Source organism: Prinia subflava, chromosome 8 (assembly GCF_021018805.1).
Source record: "Prinia subflava isolate CZ2003 ecotype Zambia chromosome 8, Cam_Psub_1.2, whole genome shotgun sequence".
Taxonomy (NCBI): domain Eukaryota; kingdom Metazoa; phylum Chordata; class Aves; order Passeriformes; family Cisticolidae; genus Prinia; species Prinia subflava.
The window spans coordinates 18,699,242-18,727,225 of record NC_086254.1 but is presented as its reverse complement, the minus strand read 5'-3'; the positions used below and the strand labels follow the sequence as shown (position 1 = coordinate 18,727,225).

The 27,984-nt window shown below is 45.0% G+C and overlaps 3 protein-coding genes across 3 annotated transcripts; all 3 read left to right on the top strand.

The window, feature by feature from the left end:
• Nucleotides 1-323: 323 nt before the first annotated feature.
• On the top strand, nucleotides 324-5,386 carry LOC134553758 (keratin, type I cytoskeletal 19). The gene is made up of 8 exons (XM_063403816.1): nucleotides 324-973; nucleotides 2,320-2,402; nucleotides 2,731-2,887; nucleotides 3,132-3,293; nucleotides 3,421-3,546; nucleotides 3,661-3,881; nucleotides 4,594-4,622; nucleotides 5,119-5,386. Exons 1-8 carry the CDS (start codon nucleotides 533-535, stop codon nucleotides 5,136-5,138), a joined length of 1,239 nt encoding a protein of 412 aa, XP_063259886.1. The 5' UTR covers nucleotides 324-532; the 3' UTR covers nucleotides 5,139-5,386.
• A 3,966-nt stretch (nucleotides 5,387-9,352) lies between these two features.
• Nucleotides 9,353-14,143, top strand: LOC134553757 (keratin, type I cytoskeletal 15-like). The gene is made up of 8 exons (XM_063403815.1): nucleotides 9,353-9,956; nucleotides 10,451-10,533; nucleotides 11,320-11,476; nucleotides 11,767-11,928; nucleotides 12,066-12,191; nucleotides 12,317-12,537; nucleotides 13,312-13,337; nucleotides 13,828-14,143. The coding sequence occupies exons 1-8, from the start codon at nucleotides 9,411-9,413 to the stop codon at nucleotides 13,908-13,910; spliced, it is 1,404 nt and encodes a 467-aa protein (XP_063259885.1). The 5' UTR covers nucleotides 9,353-9,410; the 3' UTR covers nucleotides 13,911-14,143.
• A 3,030-nt stretch (nucleotides 14,144-17,173) lies between these two features.
• Nucleotides 17,174-27,519, top strand: KRT23 (keratin 23). The gene is made up of 8 exons (XM_063403814.1): nucleotides 17,174-18,037; nucleotides 21,329-21,411; nucleotides 22,742-22,898; nucleotides 24,344-24,505; nucleotides 24,594-24,719; nucleotides 25,472-25,692; nucleotides 26,355-26,380; nucleotides 27,031-27,519. The coding sequence occupies exons 1-8, from the start codon at nucleotides 17,486-17,488 to the stop codon at nucleotides 27,132-27,134; spliced, it is 1,431 nt and encodes a 476-aa protein (XP_063259884.1). The 5' UTR covers nucleotides 17,174-17,485; the 3' UTR covers nucleotides 27,135-27,519.
• Nucleotides 27,520-27,984: the final 465 nt, after the last annotated feature.

The window sequence follows — 27,984 nt, the reverse complement described above, 5'->3', positions numbered from 1 at the left end:
GAACTTTTCTCAAGGGGAATGAGGGAAACAGAGGGTGGGAACGTGAAGGTCCACACACATTATTCACCATTTGGGCCCCTTACAAGCTCTGTTATCAGGCTGAATCACTGTTAAAACAAGGCTTTGTGTGACTCCGCTCTGGCCGCGGCGTTGGCCGCAGTGGGTGCGCTCCTAACCCCTTTGTTTCCATGTAGGTAAACTCTAACCAGGGTTAGCAACGCTCCCCTCGGAAGGGAGGCGCCTCCTCCAAATCCCACCTTTTGCTCCAAGCGCCAGCGGTCCGGGGGAGGGGATGTGGAGGTACGGGGGAAGGAAACAGCCCAATCCACAGCCACTGACCAATAAGGGAACCGCCGTGTTGGCAGAAGGCTTAGGGCTGATAAATTCCATGGGTCTCAGATAACACATTCTGGAGACAACTCCCATTGTCACCGGCATAAAAGCGGTGCGGTGGGGGAGCAGGGCACTCTCCTGTATCGCGATCAGGAGCTGCTGAGGTGCAGCTTAGGTTGGGTCCTTGCTCTTGCTCCCCATGGCCAGTTACAGCTTCAGGCAGACCAGCTCGTCCGTGGCGGGGGGCCCCGGGGCCTCCTCCCTCCGCTTCGGTGGCAGCTTCAGGGCCCCCAGCATCCACGGGGGATCTGGCGGCAGAGGCGTGTCCGTGTCCTCTGCCAGGTTTGTGTCCTCTGGCCTGGGCAGCAGCCTGGGAGGGGGCTATGGTGGAGGCAGCTTCAGCAGCAGCTTTAGCTATGGGGGTGGTGTGGGCAGCGATGGGCTCCTCTCGGGAAATGAAAAGGCGACCATGCAAAGCCTGAACGATCGCCTGGCCTCCTACCTGGAGAAAGTGCGTGCGCTCGAAGAGGCAAACACTGACCTCGAAACCAAAATCCGAAACTGGTACCAAAAACAAGGACCAAGCCCAGCTCGGGACTACAGTGCTTATTTCAAGACTATTGAGGACCTTCGAGATAAGGTAGGTGTTAATATTTATCAAAAATCACCTTAGATTTCTACTTACAAAGGAAGCATGAAAAATGAAAAAGTTCCTTAGGGAGCCCCTAGAAAGCATTGCAGGTCATTGGAAGGAGAGGGAGATGAGGTGGTAGGGGGATAAAGTCAATATCAATATGGAATTACCTACTTTTTAAAATGCTAGCCAAGAGGAGGTACAAACCAGTCTGTGGGGGATGCCTGAGTACTGAAGTCTGATAATGGTTGCTTTTAACAAAGCATGTTTTTGGACACACATATACACATGACCAGGGAATGTATGTATGACCATATATAAACAGATATATAATGAGAGGCAAGCAGTGACAGCAACCTGCCTGTCTCTGCAACCTCTCACCTGCCACACAGCTTGAAAACCCTCAGAGGCCCAGTCACACTGCTTTAACAATGAAAATAAATATGGGTTTAGAGTAAATTCTTTTTCACATTTCCCATACTTAACCTTGGAATTAAGTGAACTGAAACATTTGGCATAGGGAAAAAGAAAATAGCAGACATGACATAATCAATCCCATATATAAATGCAGGATTTGCCCCAAGAGCCCATGGGTACCTGATAACAGATTGCTGAGGTGATACACACCCTGCATAACACAGGGAGTAGCTGATTAACTATGTAAATAAATGAAAGAAAACTTGAGGTTCCGTTTTCTGAGTTCAGCCTGGAGTTCATGACCGCTCCCACGCAGGTTGCGTCTCCTTGCTGCAACCCATCCCCGTTTGCCCCTGATTTAAAATCTGAGCTCTGCTGATGGCAGAACTGGCAATGGGATTTCCTCCTGCTGGTATTCTTTCCCCTCCTTTCTTTTGCTCCCCTTAGTTAGGGGTGCAAAACCATGCAGCTGGTTTGTGGGTGACCTTTTGAGTTTTAGAAGTGGCAGGCATAGAAGACACGCTTTTCAGGTAAAACAGAACAGAGGTTTCTTCTAAATAAAATTTCCTTCAGAGGCTTTCATGATGCATTAAAAGAATTAAGAAACTCTATCCTGGGTATTCTGAGAAATAAAAATGTGATCGAAGATGGTGTTTCAAAGTCCTCTCCCTGTCAGCCAGCACATAGTGTTGTCTCACTGTGGAACTTCTACTTAAAGCCACTTCATAGACCAGACACGAGGATGTGTCCAAAACAGAATCCTGGCAGAAGTATGTGATAAATCTGCAGGACGTGTTTGTTGTAGATCACTGATCTTTCCCTACACCTCTATTTGCTGTAGCTACGGGTGAAGTAGACTCTTCACTCTTATCTGCACAGCAAGGAAGCTGATAACAGTAGTTTCAGCCTCAGTAATGAGCTCTCATTGTTTGCAGATCCTTGATGCCACCGTTGATAACGCCAGGATTGTGCTGCAGATTGACAATGCCAGGCTGGCTGCTGACGACTTCAGAACTAAGTGAGTAATTTGTGAGAGGGAAAAGATCTCATGAGTAGGCAAAAATCCTTGTTGAGCCAAAGGGCAGAGAAACAGGAATGGAATGCCCCTAAAACCCCTGTATGAATATTGGTTTGATCCTGTGCATGCAGTTCAACCCTTCACGTCTTTGCTAAGGGCAGCATCTGCACCACTGAAAATTTTGCATAATGTGGAATATGTGGAGAAAGGTTTAATGCTTGACAACATTTGCTACACCATAAATCCTACAAACCCAGATACATTCATACTGTATTTCTTGTGGGCTGCTTAATAGTGAACCTGAATGGGTTCGTTTTGCTTTTTGAAGGTTTGAGACTGAGCAAGGTCTGCGCATGGGCGTGGAGGCCGACATCAACGGCCTGCGCCGGGTCCTGGATGAGCTGACCCTGTCCAGAGCCGACCTGGAGCTGCAGATTGAAGGATTAAAGGAGGAACTGGCCTACCTAAAGAAAAACCACGAGGAGGTAAACCCCAAGAAACATGTTTGAAAGTGGCACTAGAAAAACAGCCTGTGGAGATGTGGAGTCCCTCAGGATTGCCCTGAGGCTCTACAACAGTGAGGAAAAGATTCCTGTGTAGACTGGGATCCCTCCTGCCAGTATCTCAGGGGTGTCAGTCAGCCTTAGACCTTGAAGAAAGGACAAGGGGTTCATAATGTTTTCAGTTTACAACTGTACCCTCTTTTGTCTCCTCTGCCATTCCCCACAGGAGCTGAGTGCCCTGAGAGGGCAAGTAGCCGGTCAAGTCAGCGTTGAACTGGACTCTGCTCCAGGCGTGGACCTGTCCAAGATCCTGGCAGATATGAGGGACCAGTATGAACACATGGCTGAGAAGAACAGGAAGGATGCTGAGGCCTGGTTCCACAGCAAGGTAAAACCCCTCCATATTGTACAAACAAAAAAAATCCACAAAAGAAACAACTATTAAAACACACAGAAAAATGCTGTGACAGCCTTATGTCCCCTACATTTCTCACATAGTGTTTTCCCTGTCTCAGACTGAAGAGCTGAACCGTGAGGTCGCAGTTAACACTGAACAACTGCAGAGCAGCAAGTCCGAGGTCACTGACCTGAGACGCACCCTGCAAGGGCTGGAGATCGAGCTGCAGTCCCAGCTCAGCATGGTATGTCACAATTTGCAGTCCCTGCCTACCCCCCACTGAAAAGGGCCCGTATTTCCCTCCCTACACAGAGTCCTGCACTGGCAGCAACCTCTCCTGTCTGTGGTTTCCTGGCAGAAAGCGGCGCTGGAAGGCACCTTGGCCGACACGGAAGCGCGTTACGGGGCGCAGCTGGCGCAGATCCAGGGGCTGGTTGGCAGCATCGAGGCGCAGCTGGCTGAGCTCCGAGCTGACATGGAGCGCCAGAACACCGAGTACAAGATCCTCATGGATATCAAGACTCGGCTGGAGCAGGAGATCGCTACGTACCGACAGCTCCTGGAGGGCCAGGAGTCCCAGTAAGAACCTTTTGCTCGGCCTCCCAAGTCTACCCTTGACATGGTGCTCATTTGCCACAGCACCTTGGTAAACACAATTAAATAGTCCTGGAGTTCTACAATTTCACCAAACTAATTTTTCTGGACCGTGGTGGAGCTAGAAAAATTACAGTTGCCATCTACATGGAGTGAGACCTCAAAGAGTTTGTGAACAGGAAGGGGAACTGACAAGCAGCACGGTAGATTAATTGCAACTGAGAATTGAAGTGATCAGCTGCATCACAGTCAGGAAAAGTGCAGTTAATAATGTTTTACAGAATATGGAAATTAATACCAAATTCCTATAAACTCCCTGTTACCGAGTAGAGACTTTTACCCAACAGGAATCAGTGTGGGAGGAAATACTGCGAAGAGAAGGGAAGGCAGTCACTGAGTGACTCCCACATGGGAGCACAGCTCAATCTCATCTCACACAGCCTCAAGGAGGAAAAAAATGAGGCAGGGCTTGAAAGGTTTTAATTTCCTCTGTTACTTCTTTTCCATAATCTCTTTACCTAATGCAGTTTAAAAATATACTTCCTACAACAACTCCATGTCCTTTGCTGATATGGGCATCTCTTCCCTGACTGCACTTTAATGTACCTGATTGATAACAATTTGCTTTCATCCATCCTCATCTCATGCAGCATTTCATGTATTAACTCTCCTTTCAATTGTTCTCTTTGTTCCACAGGATGTTTGGCTCCCTTTCAGGAACTGCTGGTAAGAATCCTTTCTCTTTCAGGAGAAGTTTTATTTTCTAAAATACACATAATTGGTAGTTGTGTCTGTTCTAGAGACTGCGGCCCACATAATTTATAACAGAAAAAAATAGTAAGTAAAAAATGATGTCTCTGGTTAGAATGGAACAAATTTCAGTGATTAAAAGATGTCAGATATCAAAAGAACATCTCAGAGTCTGCTACAGTAAAGGCTAAGTAAAGCACAAAACACTCAATCATTTCCCCAGATGAAAGGACATGGGAATTGAAGCTTGGCTAGCTCGGGGGAATTGCAGGAACACGCCAGTAAAACCTGCCTTGAGCTGTTAGAGGTCAGCGGTGTCATAAAAGGGATGAGTCAAATCCAGGTGATGGAGAGAAGTTCTGAGAGAAAGGAATGAGAGCTGAGGCCCAAGCCAAGCTCAGCACCCATCACAGAGTGGTCTGTGTGAGCTGGGCTTAAATAATTGCTGTTCTTTCTCTCCATGTTACTGCAGACAAAAGAGACAAGCACTGAAGGTCCTTCAAAGGTCATCTGCAAACTGAGAAAAAGCAGACAACACATGTGGATTGAGAGGGAGAAAACACTCTGAACTGCTGGAAGTGACTGTTGAAGCACAGAAGGTTCTTGGCCACACAAAGTTTAGGCAGATTCATTCACTTAGTGATGATTAAGATGTGAACTGAGTCAGCTTTGCAATTATTTCTAGGCTTTGCATGTACTGAATTGCTGCATCTACTCAAATAAAGGTGATATTCTTGCAATCTTTGCTTCTTTCGAGTTACTGTGATATTTCACTGAAGTTTGGTTTTACTCAGGCAGGAATTAGCCAGCCAGCCTCCCTGGGAGTGCTCAGTGTGGGGAGCTTGGGCTCCATCCTGATTCTTGCTGGCAGGAGTTTGGAATACAGGGGCAGCAGCATCCCAGCCCCTCAGTGGGGGACACAGGAGTGACCTGGGTTTCTCACGACTGCTGTGCACCCTGCAGAGCAGGGGCAGTGGGATGGCAACTGGTTCTGGAGAGCAGCAGGAGCTGGGAGATGTTTCATAGGGTAAAAGACAGAGTAAATACCGGCCCATAGATAATTCCTGCAGGAGCACACAGGGGTGAGCTGCAGTTGGGAGAATTCTTCACGTCCATTCCCCATTCACACAGAGCTAACAAACCTTTAGCACCAATTTCAGCTCCCCTACCTCTCACTCCATTGCAAGGACATTATCCTAGCTGAAATTCCAAGTGGAATCACTTTTAGTTCCAACACCCAGAAATCACCGATTTTATTTCTTACCATCTCTCCCCAAACTGACAGCCAAGGAAACTTTTCAGGGACTGTGCTAAAAGCAAAGCATGGCTGCAGCCTAACCAGCCCTTCCCAGCTCCTGCGGTTACCAGAGGCACTGGTTGCTCCACAGCTGGGGGAAGGAAAGCAGGGATATTCCCAGACTGAAAGTATCCCAACACTGCTTTTTCTGAGAGTGGATCAGTTTGCAGTCTGTGTTTCAGGGAGAGTCCATAAAATCCTTCAGTACTTTTCTCCTTGGCCCTGGGGAATGTCCACCATCCCTTGTTCACAACGAGATGTTCACAACAGATTAATGGGGTGTTTGCATGGCTTGGAGCAGCCCAAGGCTCTGGACCTCCTCTCTCAAGGTGGGGCAATCCTCTTTAACCCAAAGGTGCTGCTGCTTGGGCTTGGTTCAGCAGTGACTGAGGTGACCTGTCCACATCAGCTGTCACCACTGACACCGGCAGTCCCAGCTCAGCCTCTGGAATGAAGCATGGTGGCATTAGGCAGTGACTTCACTTTGACAGGGGAAAACTGTGACAGGAGAGAACACTCAAAAAAGTAAGACACAGAGAAAGGGACAAGATGGGGAGAACAGGGCGGAAAATCCTTCAGGACTTCACCCATTTCTGTGGGATTCACTTCTGCAAGAGCCAGGAGAAGAAGATCTCGTGCATTAATACAGGCTGTTGCTGAATGCAGACACATTAACACATGCTTTGTACTAAACTTATTCCCTACAACACCAAGACCTGGAAACTTCCATGCATGAAAGAACAAACAGCTCCAGGTTTGTTTTTTAATCTTATGGATCCTATTCCCTGAGAGCAATTTCTTGTGACAAAACCAGTCAGGGTGGGAGCTTACTGTTGCAGATCTCTGGTATTGTCCAGCTGCAATTGTGCAAGTCCGACAATAAGTTCTCATGCTCCAAGAATACAAGCTAAAAATTCCTGAGCCCTTATTTTTATAGTTTAGTTTTAATTTTATTTTAAGTCTTATTTTATAATTTTATTGATTTTGTCCTGTACCTGTAAGGCAACAAAATGTTTGATATAAATCACTCAGACACTATAATTTTAGAGTCTGGTTCAGGGAAAAAAATGTTTTCTAAAGGTATGTCTCCTCTGAGTGATAGTTTTATCACTCATAGAGTGATCACTGAGATGACAAACAAGCTGCTGCTTGACTGGAACTTGCTGTCCTGAGAGGAGGGGCTGGAGTGTGTCAACTCCGTTAATCCCACAGCCAAGGTAACAAAAGAGTTGGTGCGGCACAGACATGTCAGGGAATGTCTTTCAGGAAAGCTCTGTGGAAGATGACAAACCAAGGAGTTCAGGTACCACAGGTACAGGCTGAGACTGTGCAAAGGATGAGTCTGTGTGTCAAGACATTGGATAAGGAATATCAGAGCAAAGGTAGTAAGATCAGAATAAAGGCATAAGCTTGAAAGAGCCTTTTTGTTTTGTTTTGTTTTTAAACTTCTGCAGGTGATTGGCTTCTATTTCCTTGTACAGCCTGCAAGGAGAAAATGCTGTAGAAATTATTGTCTAAATTATGTTATGGGGCACGACCTGTCTTGGCTGCTTGATTTGTTTCCCAATGGTAAATATTCAACAGAAAGCAACAGCTTTTATTTGCTACTTTTTTGTCAGTAAGTTCATCTGATACTGATCCAGCGTGATGCCTGGGGCATGTTAGAAAGCAGCAAAGTGTGTTTCACCATTGACCTTCCAAAGGAGTGATCACACCTGAGTGAAAGAAGAGTCAATGAAAACTCCCCTAAGTTTCCTATTAAATTTTGTGGGGTTTTGTTGCTTGGTTTTTTTTTTAATGGAATATGATTTGTGTATTGTGGGCTCTCTGGGTTGAACAGCCCCTGGCAGTGCACACGCTTCAGGGCATTGACATTACAGGGGTCTTCAAGACAATTTTTTATCTTCAGGAGGGCTTGTCTTAACTTGATTCCTGAGCCACCAAGCCTTGGAGACACAGGGATCTGGCAAGGTACACAGACCATTAATCTGCCCAGCAGCAGAACTGAAGGGCTGTGGCAAAGGGCCAGGTTCAGTTTGAAACATGTTCCCAGAGCAGTGAACACCCACCCCTGCGCTCTGCTCAGCCTGGAGTGAGTGGCCGTGCCCAGAGCCAGCCTGTGAGGGCACATCACAGTTGGACTTTGTCATTTCTTCCAAGTGCACACCTCCGAGTGAAGATGCTGTGCGATCCCTGTGCCTGCATTAACACCTCAGCTGGAAATGTCAGAATCCCCCTTGGTTTATTCCAACAAGTGCTGTGAGCCTTGTGTTATCCCAAATCCCTCTCCTGAGTTCTGAGCTCACTTTCTGTACTGTCAAAGACTGCTAAAAACAATGCTCTTCTTATGATGTTTTGTTTTTAGCAAACATACCAATTTCTTCTTTGAGCTTTATTTGAGGTGCCTGTGTTGTGCAGAGAACAGGGCACACTCCCCACACAGCCCATCCCACATCTGCCTTCCCGGGGCTGTGCAGGGCTGGATGCTGAATTCCTGAATTCCACTGGCCATTTATTAGCTCTGTCATGTATTTCTGTTTCAGACTCCTGCTTGAAATGGAGGATTAAGGGGACTCCTCTGAGTGTTTCTCAAGCCTTATTTTCAAACACTACTGCGTTTCCTAGTGCGCATTGGCATTAAACACATGTGTTGCTATCAGAACAGTGTTATCTTAAACCCATTCTCTTTACATTTTCCAGGTAACAGGATCTTAGTCCTCCCACATTTACTCTTTCAACTGAGTTGTTTCAATCTGTGTTACCTTTCTGGATTATTTCATAACAATTAATAAATCTACTGTTCCCATTCTCCCTTGCACACTGATGGATGCTGATTGTTCCTCACATAATGCCATGTATAGATGCTTTTTGTACTAAAAATTCAGACTCCAAAATCTAAGTATTAAATTCCAAGAAAAAAAAAATCAAGAATAAGAACACTTCTAATTCAATTCCAAAATTTTAAAGTAAAAAAAAAAAAGCAGATAGAAAAGAAGGAATAACAGAGTTGAAGAGACAATTGTACATTTTTCAATGAAAGGAGAACTTTACTTAAGCCTCATTTTTAGAAAAAGTTGATTTTCTGAAGGTAGCCATGGTGAGCATTGTAAATAGGCAAGTGGGTGGGGCTGAACTCACTTTGTTTTTCCATTCTTAAATGTCAGAGAAGTAAACTCCAAGTTTCAGAACCATAGCCTGAAGAAAAAACATCATCTGATTCATGCCTTTTGTTTAATTAAAAAAGAAACCCCAAGCCCCTGCGATGTGCTGCCAGCACTGCTTGTCAGGAATGTCATCATAGTTGGCCTCACCTCTAGGGAGGGGGAATTTTGGAGGGAGGGCTGCAGTGGGGTTTGTCTCCCAACACCCAATCATGAGGATATAAAAGAGGCACCAGGGCAGTGAAGGCACAGGCTGTCTTCTCTTGCCAGGCTGCACTGACCTTTGCTCCTTCTTGTTCTTCAGCCATGGCCACTTCCTTCATGAGCTCTTCCTCCACCTACGGGGGTGGCTTTGGGGGAGCTGGGGGCAGCAGCTGCCGCCTGTCCTCGGTGCGCTCCGGAGGCGCCTACCGGGCCCCGAGCATCCACGGCGGCTCCGGCGGCCGCGGCATCTCCGTGTCCTCGGCCAGGTACGTCTCCTCTTCAGGAGGAGGCTACGGCTTTGGGGGGGGCTATGGAGGAGGCTTTGGAGGGGGGGCAGCCTGTGGCTTTGGAGGGGGCTCCGGCTTTGGAGGGGGCTCTGGCTTTGGCGGCGGCGCTGGCTTTGGTGGAGGATTTGACCTCGGTGGTGGCTTTGGTGGCGGCGATGGGCTCCTCTCTGGCAATGAGAAGATAACCATGCAGAACCTGAACGACCGGCTGGCTTCGTACCTGGACAAGGTACGAGCCCTGGAAGAGGCCAATTCCGATTTAGAAGTGAAAATCCGGGACTGGTACCAGAAACAAGCTCCCACCAGCCCCGCCCGTGACTACAGCAATTATTACAAGATAATTGAAGATCTCCGAGACAAGGTATGACATTCATATGTAGAGGAGTTATAAGAAGGCAAGTCCATTATGGAACTGCATGTTCCATGTCTTTAAAATAAGACTGAATAATTACAAAAGAAGTAGTGAATTCCTCATCAGAAATACATTGAGGTCCTGGGTATTCTAGCAGAATAGAGTAGCCTCTTCTCAATTTAACCACCAAATATCTTATGCTGACAATGTGATGTTTGTTGAAATTAAAATGATTGCAGTAAAAATTAGCAAAATGTACTTAGAACTATCAATATATTTATTCAGGAATCAAATAGTAAAGAATGTGACAGGTAGGCCTCAAAGGCTGGAAAGATAATTCTCCTGGCTGCAGATAAGATCAGGTGTTGCACAAACAAATTTCCCTATTATGGTTCTAATCCATGTTGCATAGAGTATCACAGCCTTCTGTTTGCTCATGGAATGTGGATCAGAGATTTTACCATTATTCATGAGAACCTTTCTCCGTGTTTCTTATTTGCCAGATCCTTGCTGCTACCATTGACAATTCCCGGGTCATTTTGGAGATTGACAATGCCAGGCTGGCTGCCGACGACTTTAGACTGAAGTAAGTTCACCTGGGCATGTTTGTCTTCGCTCTCTTAAAACAGTTTTTTCTTCAGTAACTTCAGGTGCAAAACACCCTGGCAAGCAGAATCCATTAATGAGGGACCAATTCAGAGTATAAACCTGACAGAACACAGCATTCAGGATACTGAGCTGTTTGCATGATCAGTTATAGCTCGTGTCTTCATTTTTTGGTGACACTCAAGTATTTTTACTAGCCTGAATCACAGGGGAAAGAAGGCAGGAATAGTTGGGATTTTCATTTAGAATGAACTGAGTGACAGGAAGAGATTGTTATGGGGCTGCAGCAGTTCTCTGGTGGAGTCTGAAATTTAGAGTAAGGTGGGGATCTTCCAGCTCCCAGACTCAGCAGTACATCAGATGCTAAAGGTCCATGTGCAGGTGCCTTCCCTGCAGCAATGCACCTGCAGGTTTCTATTCCCCCCCTGTGTCCTAGGCAGCCCTGGCCCACCTGTGCTTTCCTACACACCCAATCTGGGAGGACACTGCGAAACTCCTGTCCTGTGTGACAGGATGATGACAGTCATTATTAGATTCTGCAAGGTGAAATGTCACATCCTCCTCAGGAACAAAACCATACGCCATTGTCTGTGCTTCCTTATGCCATAGCTGGATATTGGAAACAAACAGCTTTATCACTTTTAGATTTCTAAATCTTTGTGTTTCCATCTACACTCCACTGTTCCTCCTATATATGATCATTTTATAGCTCTACCAAACACAGACTCGGACACGTTCCAGTGCTTGTTTCTTTTTTGAACTGCAGGTATGAGAACGAGCTGTTCCTGCGCCAGAGCGTGGAGTCCGACATCAACGGCCTGCGCCGGGTCCTGGATGAGCTGACCCTGTCCAGAGCCGACCTGGAGATGCAGATTGAGACACTGAAAGAGGAGCTGGCTTATCTGAAGAAGAACCATGAAGAGGTGAGAGTCCTGACAGTGCAGGGAGGAGATAACTCCCCTGTGGGATTTATCTCTTGTAAATGCAACATACATGTAAGTTACATGTAAATACGTGTGTCCTGTGTGAGTACACAGAGAGTAGGGAAGCTGGTGCATCGAGAGAGAAAATGTGATAAATGTTTTATGTGTGTTCCACCTGTGATATTTGATAGCACAGGTACTGTGTAGCACAGCAGGGATTGCTGGGGGCAGGAGCAGGGCGAGAGGAGAGAGTCTGATCTTTCTGTGTCCTCTGCCTCCTGCCCATGCAGGAAATGAAAGAGTACTCGAACCAGCTGAGTGGAACAGTCAACGTGGAAATGGATGCGGCTCCTGGCATCGACCTGACCAGAGTTCTCGCTGAGATGAGGGAACAGTATGAAGCTCTGGCTGAGAAGAACCGTAAGGATGCTGAGGCCTGGTTCTTCACTCAGGTACGGTCACATCAGTGAACAGCACAGCAAGGCACTGCCTCAGAATTACTGCTCTGGCAGGTCCCTACCTCCCTTTCTCTAAATGATTGATTTTTTTATACATTTGTGTGTGATTTCACAGTTGTTTTTCTTTTCAGACTGATGAGCTGAACCGTGAAGTTGCCACCCACACCCAGCAGATACAGACCAGCAAGACAGAGATCACAGAACTGCGCCGCACCCTGCAGGGCCTGGAGATCGAGCTGCAGTCACAGCTCAGCATGGTACGGAGCTGCCCCGAGCAGTGCCTCACACTGCCCCCTTCCTCACTTGCTCTCTCACCTCTCCTCAACTCCCCTTCCGTGGGACAAACTTCATTCTCACCCGTTCTGCCATGATTGCTCTTTAGAAAGCTGGGCTGGAGGCCAACCTGCGGGACACGGAGGGCCGATACTGCGCGCAGCTGGCTCAGATCCAGGCCCTGGTCACCAGCGTGGAGGAGCAGCTGGGCGAGCTCCGCTGCGACATGGAGCGCCAGAACCAGGAGTACAAAATGCTCATGGACATCAAGAGCCGCCTGGAGCAGGAGATCGCCACGTACCGCCAGCTGCTGGAGGGCCAGGACGCACAGTATGTCACTGAGATAAGGGTAACACTGATAAGGGAGCAGGGCTGGAGCTGCCAGGGTGACCCCGGAGTTGACACGCAGCCTTTGGAGCACTGGCAAAGCCGGTGCCCGGCAAAGTGCTCGGTGCTGCCGTAACTCAAGCTAAATCTGCACATCAGGGGTGTGGAGGATTTGAAAATATAAATGCCACTATTTTGACCATGATGAATTACAAAAGGCACCAAGCCCTATGTGTATGTCTCATTTAATCCTCTGGTTGCACTGCAATTACAGCCTCCAGCCTGAGATAACCTATAAAAACCTGCTCCCAGTCTTTTTTTAGCTCCCGGTTTTCTCTATTTGTGCATAGAGGTGAAAATACTCATCCACACACAACATTGCCCACAGCTAGAAATGAGCCTGGAACAGCTTACTTCAGTAAAATCTACATTTTCATGCCCATTTCTCATATCTGATCTATACATGGAATTACTTTTGATTTCTGAGGAGGAATCAGCTCCTTATATAGTTTCTAGATGGGGCATTCTGAGGAGAGAAGTATAAGGAGACACCTCAGGATAAGGAACTGGTCTGACCACTGTTCCCATCCCCTCTCAAGTACACAGGGGTGGATTTCAAAGCTGAAAGCACCTTAACACCACCTCTAGTAACAACACACCTCAGAACCAGCCATTGAGAGCAGCCGTGTGAAATCCTGCCTGTCCACACAAATTCCTAAATGGTTCAATGGTTTCAGGGTCAGGAATGGTCATTAATCAAATATTTCTTTTCTACAGGTTGTCGGGACTGAACCCCAAGGATGGTAAGAAACATTTTTATTTAATGAGGGGCTGAAATGAACAGGCAAAATAGCATTAAATAAACCTCTTAGCCTTGGATTTTCTCTTACTACCAGATATTCCATTTGCCCCACAATGAGCATGTTCTTTATCATATAGAGACAAAAATATAATACTTTATTTTATGAGCATTTTTGAAACCAGTAGATTTCCAAAATGATTGCATGAACTGCTCACGGGATTCTAAAATACCCAAATCTCCCAAAGATTCCTAAATTCCTCTGCTGATTCACATAACATACGAGATACTTCCAGATCCATATCCTCAGGTTTTCTGCATGAGGAGCAGGAGGGAAAGTGGATAAGATGTAAAGGCAGTTCTGCCTTTGATATGTGAAAGATCTTGTGAGAAAACAAACAAACACAACCTCATCGTTCAGCTCCTCAGGGTCTTGGCAGGGGCGTATTGGTTCTTTGTTCCCTATTTAATTATTTTTATTCCTCCTACAACAGCATTTGGGAGCGGTGGAAGAGGCCGTTCTTCTGGCATGGAAGATGATGGAAAATCTGTTTCTACCCGTGACAGGAGATTCTAATAAAGAAATGAATCCCCCCAGCACCAGTGCAGCCTCCATACTGGCTAATGCTGAGAGAAAGAGCCTTTCCCTTCCCCGGATCACCAGAATGTATCCAAGAATGTCTTTCCCTAGATTTTCTCTGCCTTTGTACATGGGCATTGGCTTGCTGGGTCAGAGATGCCAAGCCTGTTTTCTGTTGGTGCTCTATTGTGTCACAACAATAAAGTTTCTGTTCTGCTTCTGCAAATAAATCCAGTCTAATGGTGGTTTTTGGAGCCATTGTGGCACTGCCACACAGCCCACAGGTCCTCCCAGCATGGGCTGCTAAAACCCAGGGGATACTCTGGGAATAACAACAGTAATAGCAATAATAACTTTTAAAATAGTAATAAAGAATGTGATGAATGGACAGATAAAATGCCATTAGATTCTACCAGTCATCTGGAGCTGGTATCAGTTTAAAACAGACAAGATAACATAAAAAATCCTTAAGATCTTTGTTTTCAATTCCAAGGGCACAACAGGGCTGCAATTCATGCACAAATAAAATGCATCTCTGAAAAAAATGCATATATTTGTGTTCCTGCACTGCCTGCAGCACTGAGGCAAATTCCCTCAGCTCCTAAGGAAGCAGCAGGCACAGTGAGGTGAAAGGAATTGCTCAGAGTTTGCTGCAGCTCGTTTGGTTTTTGTCCATCAGGAAGAACATCCCCAGCCCATGTCACTGCTGTGCCTGCTGTTTTAGCCACACCACCTTGTCCCAGCTACAAATCCCCCACCAGCTGAGCTGAAGAGATGCTGATAAACCTTTAAGAGCCTGGTGAATCCCAGAAATACACAAAGCAGTTGCCTAAGTGCAGCACTTTGCTCGCACAACATGTTTGGAAAAGGAATCCTTAGCCCCATCATTGGACATGCAATCCACATTATAGTATCTGCAAAAATATAATTTCTAGAATTACATATTTTATGTTCCTTCCAAGCTCCTTAAAGACACTATTTTTGTGTCTTCTATTTTCTGACATTTAAGAAAAAGAAATATACACAGTCTGGCCATGAGATCATTGGTGCTGCTGGTAAGAAAGGCACATCCTGCTGGCATTCCCACTGGAAGGGGTTTGGAAGAGGTTCTGACAAACTGCAGCAAAGCAGCATCACAATCCACTAGAGAGGAAAACCAAATGGTATAAATTATATTTATTTCCTGATCCAAAACCTAGGTGACTATTGCTTGTGTCACTCAAACAGCAAGAGAGGGAATTCCACCATCCATTTGTATTCCAGAATGCGGAGTTGAATCAATCAGTGATTATTGCAGGACATTGATCTGTACAATGTAATTGTCAAAATATTCTGCCTGTATTTAAACTGCAGCAAGAAATTGAGCTCCGTTTGCCCCCGTGTTCCTATCCAGTAAAACAAGAATGCTTCCCAGATGAAGCAAACTGGGACTGAGGAGGAGCATCCATCTCCCAGGGAGCGGAGCAGTCCCCATCCAAGGGTGCCATCTGCTGACAACAGTTTATTTCCTTACTCAGTGTCACTTCCATTCTCTGTTCTGCATTAGAGAGGTGACTAAGCCCAAATTCAGCACTGCAGCCTGATGACGAGTTGAGTCAGATTTTGAAGTAAGTTGTTTGGTCTTTTTCATCGATCCTGAACAAGCGTGGATAAAAACTGTGTGGCATCTTTTCCAGTTTGGGAAGGCTGAGCTTCAGGGCAAGCACTTCCCATGTCCCAGATCACCTGTACTTTGGATTAATTGCAAGAGAAAATACAATTCTGGTTTTCGTGATGTGGTAAACCCATGATATTCTCAGGAATGAGGCTCTGTGGTCTCTCACACTGCCAGCCTCTCTGCCAGGTAGGGTGGGAATGCCATGGAGTAATTTCAGGTGAAACAGAGGACTCATTTTATTTCACGTTCTATTCTGCACATCCATGTGCAATTCCATCTCGGTGTGACAGTTCATAGACACCAGCTTGCTAAACTGAAAATTCAACCTGAAATTGATCTCTGGGGAGATCTGCAGGATGTCATCAGTTTTATTATAATTTGGAGTATTTTCAAGTTAGGGCCTCAGTTTCTGTCAGGTGCTTCAAGCTCATCCCCGTCCCCAGCAGCAGGGCTGACCCCAGACTGCAGCTATGGATAGTGGCTGTAACCAGAATAATTGGGGAGTGCCAAAACTTGTACTTACTAGAAAACCCTGTTTTCAGTGATTTCATTCCCCAAATAGTTATAAATGACAGGATTTCTACAGAAGGAAGTGTCTGAGGAAGGAAGAAGAGCATGTGTTTAATGTAAAGGGAGCTGGGGAACAAGAAAGGAGCAGGTGCTGAGCAGAGCCGAGCCCGAGCCACAAGGAGGAGCCCGAATCCTGCTCCGTCAGGAATGAGGCAGGGAGGTACCAGGGAGGCTGGAGTGCAACAATTCCTCACTGCTGCAGCATTCCAAATGAAACCAACAGGGAAAAACACATCCCTTCCTGTTTGTCCCAGGACGGTGCACCTCTGCTCCATGCAGCCTCCCTCACCAGTCGGGATGAGCAGCAGGGCCAGGGGAGACCCTGGGGAAGGGGTTTAGCCTTCACCTAGGTAAGGAAACCAGCTGCAGCATTTCCGGGAGAGCCTGTGCCCATTCAGCTTCGTGCCTCTTCCCAAATCTTCCTCCTCTGTCTCATCCCTCAGCCATGGACTAGAAAAAGACAAGGCAAACCCACTAAATGCAGCAGTTGCCATGGGACCACTCCTCAATTTACACCCCTTACCATCATGAGGAATAGGACAACCTGCAACAGCCACACTGCTCCTTTCATGTTGAATACAGCTTGACAGACTTTCCAGAAAATGATTGCCAGGTCAATTTTTAAAGCTGGTAGCTTTAAATAATCACTTGAATCTTTTGAGTGCTGTTACAAACTCATAGTGTAAATATTTTCTATAGCTAATATAAATATCTTAATAGTATTAATGCTGGGAATAGCAAGAAATCTTTGCATTGCTGCCTATTGAGACAAGACCACTGAAACAGGACTGCACCTCAAATCATGAGAAAATCAGTATAAAAGTACCTAATTCTCATGTATTTCCCCAGGAAATGGGCAGTTGAAGGGAACAGCTGGGCATTACTGACTCTGGAATGGAGCTTTTTTTGTTTAGAAGCTGGATTCCCTCATGAAAGCCTCACATCTCCCACAGGCTGAAACTGTTTGGTTGCTTGACAGCTGATAGGACATGCTGCATTTGAGAATCCACAGGTTTGAGGATCCATGGGCTGCTGTAATTCTACAGCCTGAGAATTACCACAGAAAGTATCTGCATCCCTGCCCCAGCTTCCCATTTATTCCCTTCACGAGCAGGAAAACACAACATACTAACTACAGGGTTAGAGAGAAGTCTGAGGCAGAGCTGGATCCTGTTCCACACCTACGGATTTTGGCCACACCTCACTATTATCATATGAAAAGAAAAAGAAAAAAAAACCCAAACAAGCGAAAGGAAAGCAGCCCGGTATGTAGCTGATTCCAAACAACAACAGCGTGCAGGCTCATAAATGCTTCAGAATTGACCAAGAGGAAGCACGTTTCGTGATGACACAATCTTGTTGCTGTAGTCATTCATCGAAGGGAAACTCCCACAGGAAAAGGCATAAAGCTGCTCAGGGAAGGCGAAGAGGCTGCTCAGTGCTAGGCAGCCAAACCTGGGGTTCGATTGACACAGAGCTAAGCATGAGCACCAGCCAAGGCCCTTTCCAGTTTTTTTCTGCGTCCCTCAGGGGTAGTTCAGGGTGTGGTTTGGCCCAGCAAGAAACTTCTTACAGAGCGTCAAGTGCAGATGGTGGTGCCAGCAGCACACATCCCTCCTTCTCCTCCGCCAGACCCTTCTGGCTGGCTGCAGGAGGGGCGCCCTGGGGAGGCTTCGGCGAGCACTATGGGGAAAGCATCTTCCTGGGTGGGAATGAGAAACAGACTATGCAGAACCTGAATGAGCGCTTGGCTGCCTACCTGGACAAGGTCCGTGCCTTAGAAGCAGCCAACGCTCAGCTGGAGAACTGCATCCTAGAGTGGCACAGGACAAAGTCTCATGGAAAGAGGCATGACTTCAACCAGTACGAGCAAAACGTCACTGACATGCAAAGACAGGTAAGTCAGAGCTGGGACTGTGTCATTCTGTGCTCTTCTAAGGAATCGGGGCTCTCCTTCATGCTGATGGCTTTTCTTTAAAGAAGTTAAATAAAACCTTTGAAATGTTAGAAATCCTCAGGAAGGACCTGGGTATAAACATTCTTTGTGCTCACAAGGAGGAGACTGGGCACAAGAAAGGCTGGAAGGGGGCAAGGGGTATTCTGCAGACTGGCAGAATAAAGGATTCGTGTGCTGCCAAGTGTTCCTTTCTGTACTGAAACTGGGGTTTGAGTAACTGCGGCTGGCAGAACTTGGTCTTTTTGACTGCACAGGTCTTGAGCAAATTACAAAGCAGGAGGAGTGCAGAGCCTGCCCCTCTCTTGCCGCTGTCTCCAGACAGACTGGGGCATTCCAGCTCTTTGATTCCTGCGGTAGCAGACAATGAAACTACAGGAGTTTTGGGACCAATGAGCTTATGTAATCAGATGGAAAAATACTTCATTGTAATTAAGAAAATAGCAATGACAAATTCCTGGTGGATGTTTTCACTATAATTAAAAGGAGAATTTCTGGTTCCTGCCAGTAGTTAATATTAATGTTCAACAGTAACTCTTTCAATCTCCCAAACTCACGTGTCTTCAAATTTAAGCATAATATTAATCTGTATTCATAATGAACATCCTTAGCACTGTAACCATCTGTGTGACTAATCAGTGTAATTAACTTTACATACCCATATGGGGCAAAACCCAAAGCTCTTCCAAAAGCAATGTTATCATTTGCCCTCCGCTTTTTATAATACAATTACTTGGCATTCTCAAGATCCTGAGAAATTCTTTCCAAAACGACTTGGAAATGGTATTAATTCACATCTTTGCTGGCTGGGGCCAAGAACTTAATCAAACTCCACGCTCACAGCTAAAAGTGTTGCCTCCAGGCAGTAGATGAGGTGCTCGGACCACAGCCTGTGTACGGAGAGCCAGAACTGTCAGCACCATTTCTGTTTTAAGGATAAAGAAAGGTCACCATCTCCAGTCCTGGCACTTGGGCACTTCCCTTTTTAACAGAAAGAGAAATAAAAACTTGTTCATCAAGGATATATATGTGTTCAGGTTGATTTGGAATTAGTAAATCAGAAAGATTTAGGAAGAGAGTAAGCATAAAGCCATGATGCTGACTGGGGTAAAGCCCTCTCTTTTGAACAGGTTGTACCCAAATTGTTTGTTTTTAACATTCACTCCTTAAACAGCTGTCCCTGGCCACAGACACCTCGAGGCTGGTGGCTGTCCTGGATGGAAAGGAAGGCCAGGAAAGGATCATTTACAGGTGGCAATTCAGTGATTGAACCCAGAATTTTTACTTTCTCTATAAAATATTGCAATTAGCAGCATGTCTGCGAGTGAGTGAAAATATAGCATCTAATTATAAACCATAATTAAATTAATTAAATGTTATTTTAAAAGGTGAAACTAATTTAGCACCTAAAACAAAATTTAGACTAAATTTAGGGTCCTATATCCAATAATCCAGAATGTCTATAATATCCTGCCTGTCTGAACTTGGAGGCATATAATCATTGGGGTTCTACATTTTTAACCACACTCTCCTGGATACCTGAATTCAGGATAAATGCCTGACGGAGCAACAAGTTTTGGGAAAAGCCTTGCTCCAGCCTGACTCCATCCAAACCCAGATACACAATGAAATAGCAGCTATTCTTCAGGTAACTGTCTCACTCAAACACCTTGTGCTGCTAAATAAGCAAAGGGATCTACAGAGCATTCCAGGAGATGGGACAAAGACATGAGAGGTAAAGCCAGTGCAGGAAGCCTTCTTGGAAAATCCCTGTATATAATAATGTGTGAGCTCTTAACAAAGCTGACAGTTTGCAGACTAGTAGTGGAGACGCAGCCACGTTCATGATGGATGCAGAAAGGAATTCCATGTGACTATTAAGAGATAACTGGCACATGTGAGATCTCCTGCTGGCTGCAGAGCGACTGGGGCCACACGGCAGTGGGCAGAGCACCGACCAGTGCTGGGATTGCACAGAGTCACACAGCAATTCTGGTGTGAACTCAAGTTGTTTTCTCGTTGCCTTGTACCTTCTACAGAGCTGGATTCAAGAATTGCCTCTTCTCTGCCACCAGATTCCAGGCAGCCACACATCCAGGGTATTGTTATAGCTCTTGAGCTGGCCTCGATCGTGTCCCAGGGCAGTATCCGAGGTGCGCTGCTAATTGCGCAGGAATGCACACTCTGTTAGCAGATTAGTTAAACATTCCTCAACACCTTCTTATTTACTACACAGGTGAACCTTTGACACTTCAGGAGAATTTTGTCATTTCCTTGTTTCTTTGTGATTCATTGAGGTGTGGGAAATTTACTCCAAGGTGTTAAGAGCTCTGTAAATGACTTCAGTACAGCCGCGGTGCCCCTTGCTCTGCCTGTGGATGCTGAGGGAAGGTAGCTGGTGGGATGGCAACCACACTTCTTTTTCCTCTGTGTTAGGAAAGAACATAATGCCCCCCATTTATGATTTCTTGATAATTATATATGAATTCCTATTGGACATTCGGCACAGAATACTGACCTGTTTGCATTTAGATGTATAGCTAAAAGCTATTCCATGTTATCAGGGACACGTGAGCCTTTCCAGTGCATGCTGAGTGCACCGAAGGAATGAGATTGTGCTTCTTCCTGCAGCTTTTAGGGCAATTTCCAAATCTCAAAGCAAAATCAAATACCTGAATCAATCACTCCTTGCTGCTGGTCGATTCAAAGCAGCTAAAAGTGCATAACTGAAAGGACCACAACAACCAGATGCCAGTGGTATTGTGTGATTAATATTAACTGCAGGATTTTGATTGTACTCAGACACAGCTTCATGGTTCTTACTGAAATTTACCCTAAAGATGCCCAAGGCAGCTTTGTCAGCAATGCTGAACAGGATCAGAATCTGGTCTGAAAAGCAGAGGAAAGCAGTAATTATTACTCTATAATAGACCATGAAGTTTGTGTAATGAAATTCATATCCTCTATCTGGCCAGGAATAAGATGATGCCTTCTGGTTCATACCCTCAAAAAAAGTAAGAAAGAGAGTAAAGTAAGATTACGGACAAAAATGGCAAAGCACCTAGGTGAATCAGGAAACTGAACTGCTTTTATTCCTATGGTCTCCTTAGCATGGGAATTCCACTATTCAGATGCTTCCTATGAGTAGCAAAGAGGCTAATTTACTTATTTACTGATTATTTACTGTCACCCCATGGCAACACCGACTCTCCTGCTGGATTCTCTGTTTTCCAGATTGAGGATAGCAAGATCACCAATGCCAGCATCCTTTTACAAATCGATAATGCTAACATGGCAACTGAAGACTTCAGGCTCAAGTAAGCTCTTCTTTGGTTTCCTTGTTAGATTTGAAAGAGGATTAGACTAAACATTACTTTTTCTTGCTAATCTAATAGGGAAGTGATTTTACTGATGTTTTCTGTTGATACTGGATGAATAAAAACAATGTAGAACAGGGGAAAAAACCCCAAAAGGATGTAAAACCCACAAATGATTGCTGAAGAACCTTGAGTCACCCTGTTTATGATACTTAGTGCAGGTCCTGACGAGCAGGTTTGACAGCAGACACTTGATACTTGTGACAAAAGGCACTTAAAACTGTCATCAGAGGGGATTACAAATTATCCCCTCTAAGCACTGCACTTCCTAGTCCAGCCCAAATCCATTTCCTGGATTTATCACCTCTCTGTCCAGCTCTGCAGGGAACACCTGTCCTTGTGTAACTTCACTTTGGAGTCCCAGACGTTGTGCACAGTAACTGAGCTGGTGCATCGCTGGCTCCCAGCACAGTCTGATTTTGAGCACATTGAAAGAGTTCTCAGATCAGCTAAAAAGACAAAATGTTTGTACAGAACATTTTCAGGCAGGTCTTTCCAAAGGAAAGGATTTGACACTTCTGTAAGTAAGACTTCTTAGGAATCAAGAAGATTTGTCTTATTTCTAGCAGTCGGAGATCAGCTATAAAAAATATCTCAGCTTTTGGTAACATTGTGACAAGGTTGGAAACCCTGAGCAGGGCCAGCGTTCCATTATCAGTCAGCAGTGTCACAAAAGGAACCAGTGGCACTGCTCTGAGGGACGGGACTCTGAGTTCATCGGGTGAATGGAGAAGCACCAACAGAGGCCACAAAACAGGGAGTAAAGAGAGATGCTGAGGAGCAAAAGTGCTTCCCATGCCCAAGGGAATCACAGCAGCATTTCCATGCCTTTGGCTCACTACAGATACTGCAATAGCTTAGAGAGGGATGGTAGTAAATGGCTTCCGTCACATTTTTTCTTGGTTTTCTGAAGGACTCAGTAGTTACCATTTTGGAAAAGCTACAGCAATCAGTGCTTGCTGATATTGTTCTATTCTCAAAGCTTTCACAACCTGGTGAATGTTAACACGCAAAAAGTGAAGTGCAAACAAGAAATTTTATTTCCTACCATAAAGGGAGAAAGTGAAATACAAAACTAATTAAACTAATTTTATTTTTGAGACTATTCAAAAATATTTAAATAACCTGTGTTAGAAACAGAATGGGTTTCTTTGGTTGTTTGCTCTCTCTAGTTCCCTACATAGACTAAGCAAGTCTCCTTCTCCTTATACAAGAGCCTGACCCGGGCAGTTCTCAACACGCACGTTGTGTCTCCTCTTTCCTCATAAAGATACGAAGCTGAGAAGTGTCGCAGGCAGGGAGTGCAGCTGGATGTGGAGAACCTGCGGAAGGAGCTCGATGGCATGACCATAATTACCACAGATCTGGAAATGGAAATTGAAGGTTTGAGAGAAGAGCACATCCTCAGGAGGAAAGACCATGAGGAGGTAGAAAAAGTTCCACTTGGTAAAATCCTATCGCTCAAATCTTTACTACCATGTAATTAACTGAGTAAGACCCACAATCTGTAAGTGGAATTGATGATTCAGGACCTAATCCTGTTTCTGAGGTAGCCAATGAGAGTCAGGTGAGGCAAAAAGTCTGTGTCTGCTTTACCAATGACACTGGGGTTTCAGAAAGAACAGATTGCTGGAGTCTCTCCCACCCATCTGTCATACAAAGCTAATAATAACTGACATATTGGACAGAAATGTTCTCAGAAAGATTTCGATATAAATACACACAGTGCTGCTGGGTTTTAGTCATCACAGACTTTTTCCTCAGTTCTGAATATATAATTTCCCATACTCACAGAAGCATGGAGGGGGTGAGGGTTGGAAAAGGACTCCTTGTCCACCCCCCCTAAACTCAAGCAGAGTCACCCAGAACAGGCTGACATGAGCAAAAAAAGATCTCAAATTCTTGAAGGATCAAAATTAAAAAGAATGGTGGGTGAAATCAGGGAAAATTACTCATTCTTGCAAAATCCTAAGCACAGTAATTAGATAATTCTCAAAAGCCACACTACTCTGAATTCTCCACAGCTATTTTCAGTGCTGTTATTCCCACATTTATAATTCCACTGCTTGAAACCTGCTGGTTTCGCTTGATCTGGTGTTGTTTGCAGTTATTACCTAACACCGGACCAAACGTCCTGCTCGCTGTCTGTGGGTTATTAAAGCAGAGAATAAAACTCAGGGGTTGCAGAGTGGGAGGTGCAGCTGCCTTTGGCTGAGCCCCTTCCAGCCCAGGAGAATTCTTGGACACAGGGGACCAACAGAGCCATCCCTGTGTCCACCTGATCCGCATTCCATGATGTCATACCCCGAAAGGCTCCTCTGCCTGGGTGCTTTGAAAATGGTACCAGGCACAGAAGGTTGTGCTACACTGAAAGGAATGTTACCCTACCTGCCCGACTGGTCCTGTAATTATGTTGTTTACACAGTAATTATATGCTTTAATCCAATTATTCCTTTAACAATTACATAGAACTTTTACATTACTCTCCTGTAAACTTAGTTATAGTTCCATAAATATTAACATAAAGGGTAAGAAAGATGAAATTACTGTTAGATTTTCATCAAGGGTTTGGGTTTCTAATAGATAAATAAATAAAAAATGTCAGTGCTTCTTCAGTGAGTTAATTTCTTCCAGAAACATTCTGTGAAAAGATCTTCTTGCATGTTTTTTTTTTGAGTTGTGCCACAGAAGCAATTATGTCGCTGGTTTAAGTCACATCAGAGAATTATCAATATATAAAATTTTCAAATAATGTTAATCTAATGTATATATAACAATTATCCCCCAAACTTCTCTGGGATTCTGTGGCTCTCTGAAACCTTTCTACATCCATAAACGAGTTTGGTTGTTCCCTCTGCTAACACATGAACAGGATATGGAAGCCAATCGCTCCTCACAAGACTTCAAAGTCAATGTAAAAGTAAACGCAGCCCCTCCTGCAGACTTAGGCAAGATTCTGGCAGAAATAAGAGAAGATTATGAGGCCATAATTGAAAAGAATCGTCAAAGTCTGGACAACTGGTACAAAGAACAGGTAACAGCTATTCCCTGCTCATTTCCAAGCCCTGTGTGCCTGTACCTGCCTGACCAGAGTCTGAGCTTTTCTCTTGCTTCTGCTCCAGAGTGCAGCAATGTCCCTGGCAGCAACCCCTAATCCCGAGCAGATCCAGCACAACGAGAACGAGATCAAGGAGCTCAGGAGAACTTTGCAGTCCCTGGACATTGAGCTGCAAGCACAGATTAGTAAGGTATCTGCTGCAGACATCTCGGGCTGCTCACTCACTCCATACATTCTCACAAGTTGTCATGGACCAATTCTCCATTTAAATCCACAGCCTAGCATAACTTTATTGCAGTTGTTAAAGTATGAGGGGAGGTGGAATTCAGATCATGCTCAACTTTGCCAAAATATGCAAAATAGATTCAGCAGCCATCACCAGGAAGTGAAAAATTTATGCCTCTTCAAAATATGAGGAGAAGAAGAAGAAGAAGAGAAGGGAAAGCTGACTCCAGGTCTAGAAAGAAAATGTGTCCAGAAGACAGACAGTAACACAAAGAATGCAAAGTTCATATCATATTTACAAGCCCTGTTATCAGGCATGAAATACACAAACTGTGAAAAATATTGGTGGGGAATGTTCACAAATATTACACAGCTCTTACACAGGTTAAAGCTCACATCCTAGAGACCTGCAGACCTTGGAGCAATTCTGGGCAGTTGATGCAGCACAGAAAGGACAGACAGCAGTTTCAGGAGCAGGGCTTTGAGCAGAACGGATATGGCAGGGATAAATGACTCAGTTTTGCCTCTCATGCACACACGGCACAGCTTTGTGGTTCTGCTGCCTTCACAAGAATAGTTATGCAAATGCATAAGTGCTTAAATTACCAAAGCCTTAATTTTGCAATCTTCTAGCTAGAGACCAAATTTGCTGGTATTTCTGTGTTGTATCTACCACATAAATAATAATCATGGTCTTGGTATTATCTGCCCCATCAGAAACACATGCTGGAAGACACCTTGGCTGACACTCGGAATTATTACGCTGCTGCGCTTCAAAACATGCAGCAGATCATCTCCAGGTGTGAGGAAGAGCTGAGCCAGGCTCGTCATGACATGAAGCAGCAAAATAACCAATATAAGGTTCTTCTTGGGATCAAAACACGCCTGGAAAAGGAAATTTCCACGTACCGCCTGCTGCTGGAAGGGAATGCTGACGGGTAAGGCAGAGCTGCCCCGACTGGAACAGATGAGAGTTCTCATATTTGGATTATTTATTTGTTTGTTTGTTTATGCTTAATCAAAGCTTGTGAGTTCCATACTACATCAAGGGTTGGTATTTTAATGTGACGGATCATAATAAAAAGCTGGAGCCACTCAGAGTACTGAGACACTGGTATCCATGTAATTTGGATTACCTACATTAATATAACTTTTTATTAAAAAAAAAAGAATAAAATTCCCACAGCATGGCCATCTCAGCATAGGAGAACACTGGCCTCGTTTTTGTTCTCTCATCTGATTTGTATGAAGTCAAAAAAGGAAGATCAGCAGCCTTTAGAACTGCAACTCTCAGGCAGGCAGGACAGAGTGGCCCCAAGTGTGAGGGTATTTGTCAGAAGCCAAACTGGGATCATCCTGAGCAACTCCAAATACACAAGAACCAAAGTACCTGTCCCTGGAAGCAGGAGTGAATGTGCCCAGGGAGAGTATCTACCAAAGGGAAAGCTCACTTGGTATTAAAGAATCCTCCTTTTCCCTTCCTTTTTTAAAATTTTATCTCATAATGGGATGAGGTCTCATTAGAAACAGTGAGAAGGGGATGAATAACTTCTTGAAATTAGTGTAACATTATTTTCTCTCTATTTTGTTATCTTCACAGGACAGCAAGAAAATCTGAAACTAAAGGTAGGAGTTCCTTACTTTGTTCTCTGTAGTGACTCTTAATTACTGTCATTTCCAATCAAATTTTACTCGGGGCAATTTTAACCTCACCTGAGTGAACTGTGGCAGGTGTGCATGGCAGACTCAGTCAGGCCTTTGAGAAGCATTTCAGAGGTCCCTGGCTGGTGTGAAGGGCTCCCTGCAGAGCCCACTGGGCTGTGCCTGCCCGTGGGCTACCTGAGCCCCAGCCCTGCCAGTCCCACACATGGCCACAGCTCAGGCTCCACACTGAAGCTTTCCTGGGATATGAAGAGGCAAGGAGGCTCCACTGGGTGACTAAAACAGCGTTAGGGCTTGAGAGCAAACCGAAAATCTGCATGTCTGGAAACTCATATTCTGGCATGGGCATGACCTGGAGACATCCAGGATAATCTGCTGGATTTGCATTGGCTGGGCTGTCCCTGTGTTATTCATCTGCCCTGACCTGGACCAGACCCAGGGTGACTTTCTGGCAGCACATTCACACAGAGCAATAGCAAATATTGACTTGAAGGAAAACATGTAGAGAAAATTTCGTTGAGGAGGCAGCAGGCAAATGACTGTAAATGAAGCTTTCCCTGCATCACTTTGTCTCAGCATTGCTCCTTGGCTAATTAAACTTTCTTTTCTTTCAGAACACTCTGGGCTGAGCAACCGAAAGCTCAAAGCGATTGTCCACGACAGTGTGAATGGGGAGGTGGTGTCCTCCACCATCAACGAGCTGCCCCCACAAGCCTGAAGGAAAGCTCTGCCTCCCAGCAGCTTTCCCAGCAGCAGCTCCCACGGCCCCTCTGGGAACAGCGCCGTGGGCTGGCTCCCTGTGTGCCAAACGGGGATCCTGTGCTTCTCCAATGATCCACACACAGAGCTGGGTATAGCTGACATCGGTAGCTTAAAGAGCTTTTAGTCACCAAAACGCTGAAGAAAAGCTGTTGAATTAAACTGACTGGCTAAGCTAGTGACAGATGTATTGTACATCTCCCCAGGGCAGGAATATCCATCTGGGATTCACTTATCGCTCTGCAAATTAGCTATAATTTAAGGGGAATAATCTCTCAACTTTTTTCCTGGTCTTATGCCTCTCATCATATACCTCACTGCAGCCAATAAATTTTTATCCATTATTTGTTCTGGTCCTTGGAATATCTGATTTTGCTTTCCCTTACATATGCCCAGTCCACTGTGGCAGTGTCGCTGACATGGCTCAGGACAGCCAAAGCCTCCTGGTCTCAGGAAGGACAATACTGGAAGGACACAAAAAAGAAAAGACAAGACACAGGTTACAGGTGACATTTATGTGAGCAAAACTATTCAATTTCCCTATATACAACTTATCAATGTCACCATTTAAAACAGCATTATGAGTAGGAGTGTTGCAAAGTCACTTTACCAAAAATAGTCCCCCAGAAACATCTCTTTATTCATCAGTTTGAGAGAAATTTTCTAGCACTGTCTTTACACACTTTCCCTCAGAGCCTGTAAGTTCTTTTCCAGACACTCATTCTTTCTTGATGACCCAAGTAATTCAAAAAAACCATCTCAGTAATTTGGTCTCAAATTAATGTTCACTGTCTCTGTTGAAGGGTTCT

What these genes read in the sequence shown, in the direction of transcription:
- LOC134553757 (XM_063403815.1), top strand. Translation starts at nt 9,411, where the DNA reads ATGGCCACTTCCTTCATGAGCTCTTCCTCCACCTACGGGGGTGGCTTT. An exon ending in TGAAGAAGAACCATGAAGAG is followed by an intron (nt 11,477 to 11,766) that starts GTGAGAGTCCTG and finishes CTGCCCATGCAG; the next exon opens with GAAATGAAAGAGTACTCGAA. An exon ending in CTGGAGGGCCAGGACGCACA is followed by an intron (nt 12,538 to 13,311) that starts GTATGTCACTGA and finishes TCTTTTCTACAG; the next exon opens with GTTGTCGGGACTGAACCCCA.
- LOC134553758 (XM_063403816.1), top strand. Translation starts at nt 533, where the DNA reads ATGGCCAGTTACAGCTTCAGGCAGACCAGCTCGTCCGTGGCGGGGGGC. An exon ending in TAAAGAAAAACCACGAGGAG is followed by an intron (nt 2,888 to 3,131) that starts GTAAACCCCAAG and finishes CATTCCCCACAG; the next exon opens with GAGCTGAGTGCCCTGAGAGG. An exon ending in TGCAGTCCCAGCTCAGCATG is followed by an intron (nt 3,547 to 3,660) that starts GTATGTCACAAT and finishes GTTTCCTGGCAG; the next exon opens with AAAGCGGCGCTGGAAGGCAC.
- KRT23 (XM_063403814.1), top strand. Translation starts at nt 17,486, where the DNA reads ATGACACAATCTTGTTGCTGTAGTCATTCATCGAAGGGAAACTCCCAC. An exon ending in ACTGAAGACTTCAGGCTCAA is followed by an intron (nt 21,412 to 22,741) that starts GTAAGCTCTTCT and finishes TTCCTCATAAAG; the next exon opens with ATACGAAGCTGAGAAGTGTC. An exon ending in AAGAAAATCTGAAACTAAAG is followed by an intron (nt 26,381 to 27,030) that starts GTAGGAGTTCCT and finishes CTTTTCTTTCAG; the next exon opens with AACACTCTGGGCTGAGCAAC.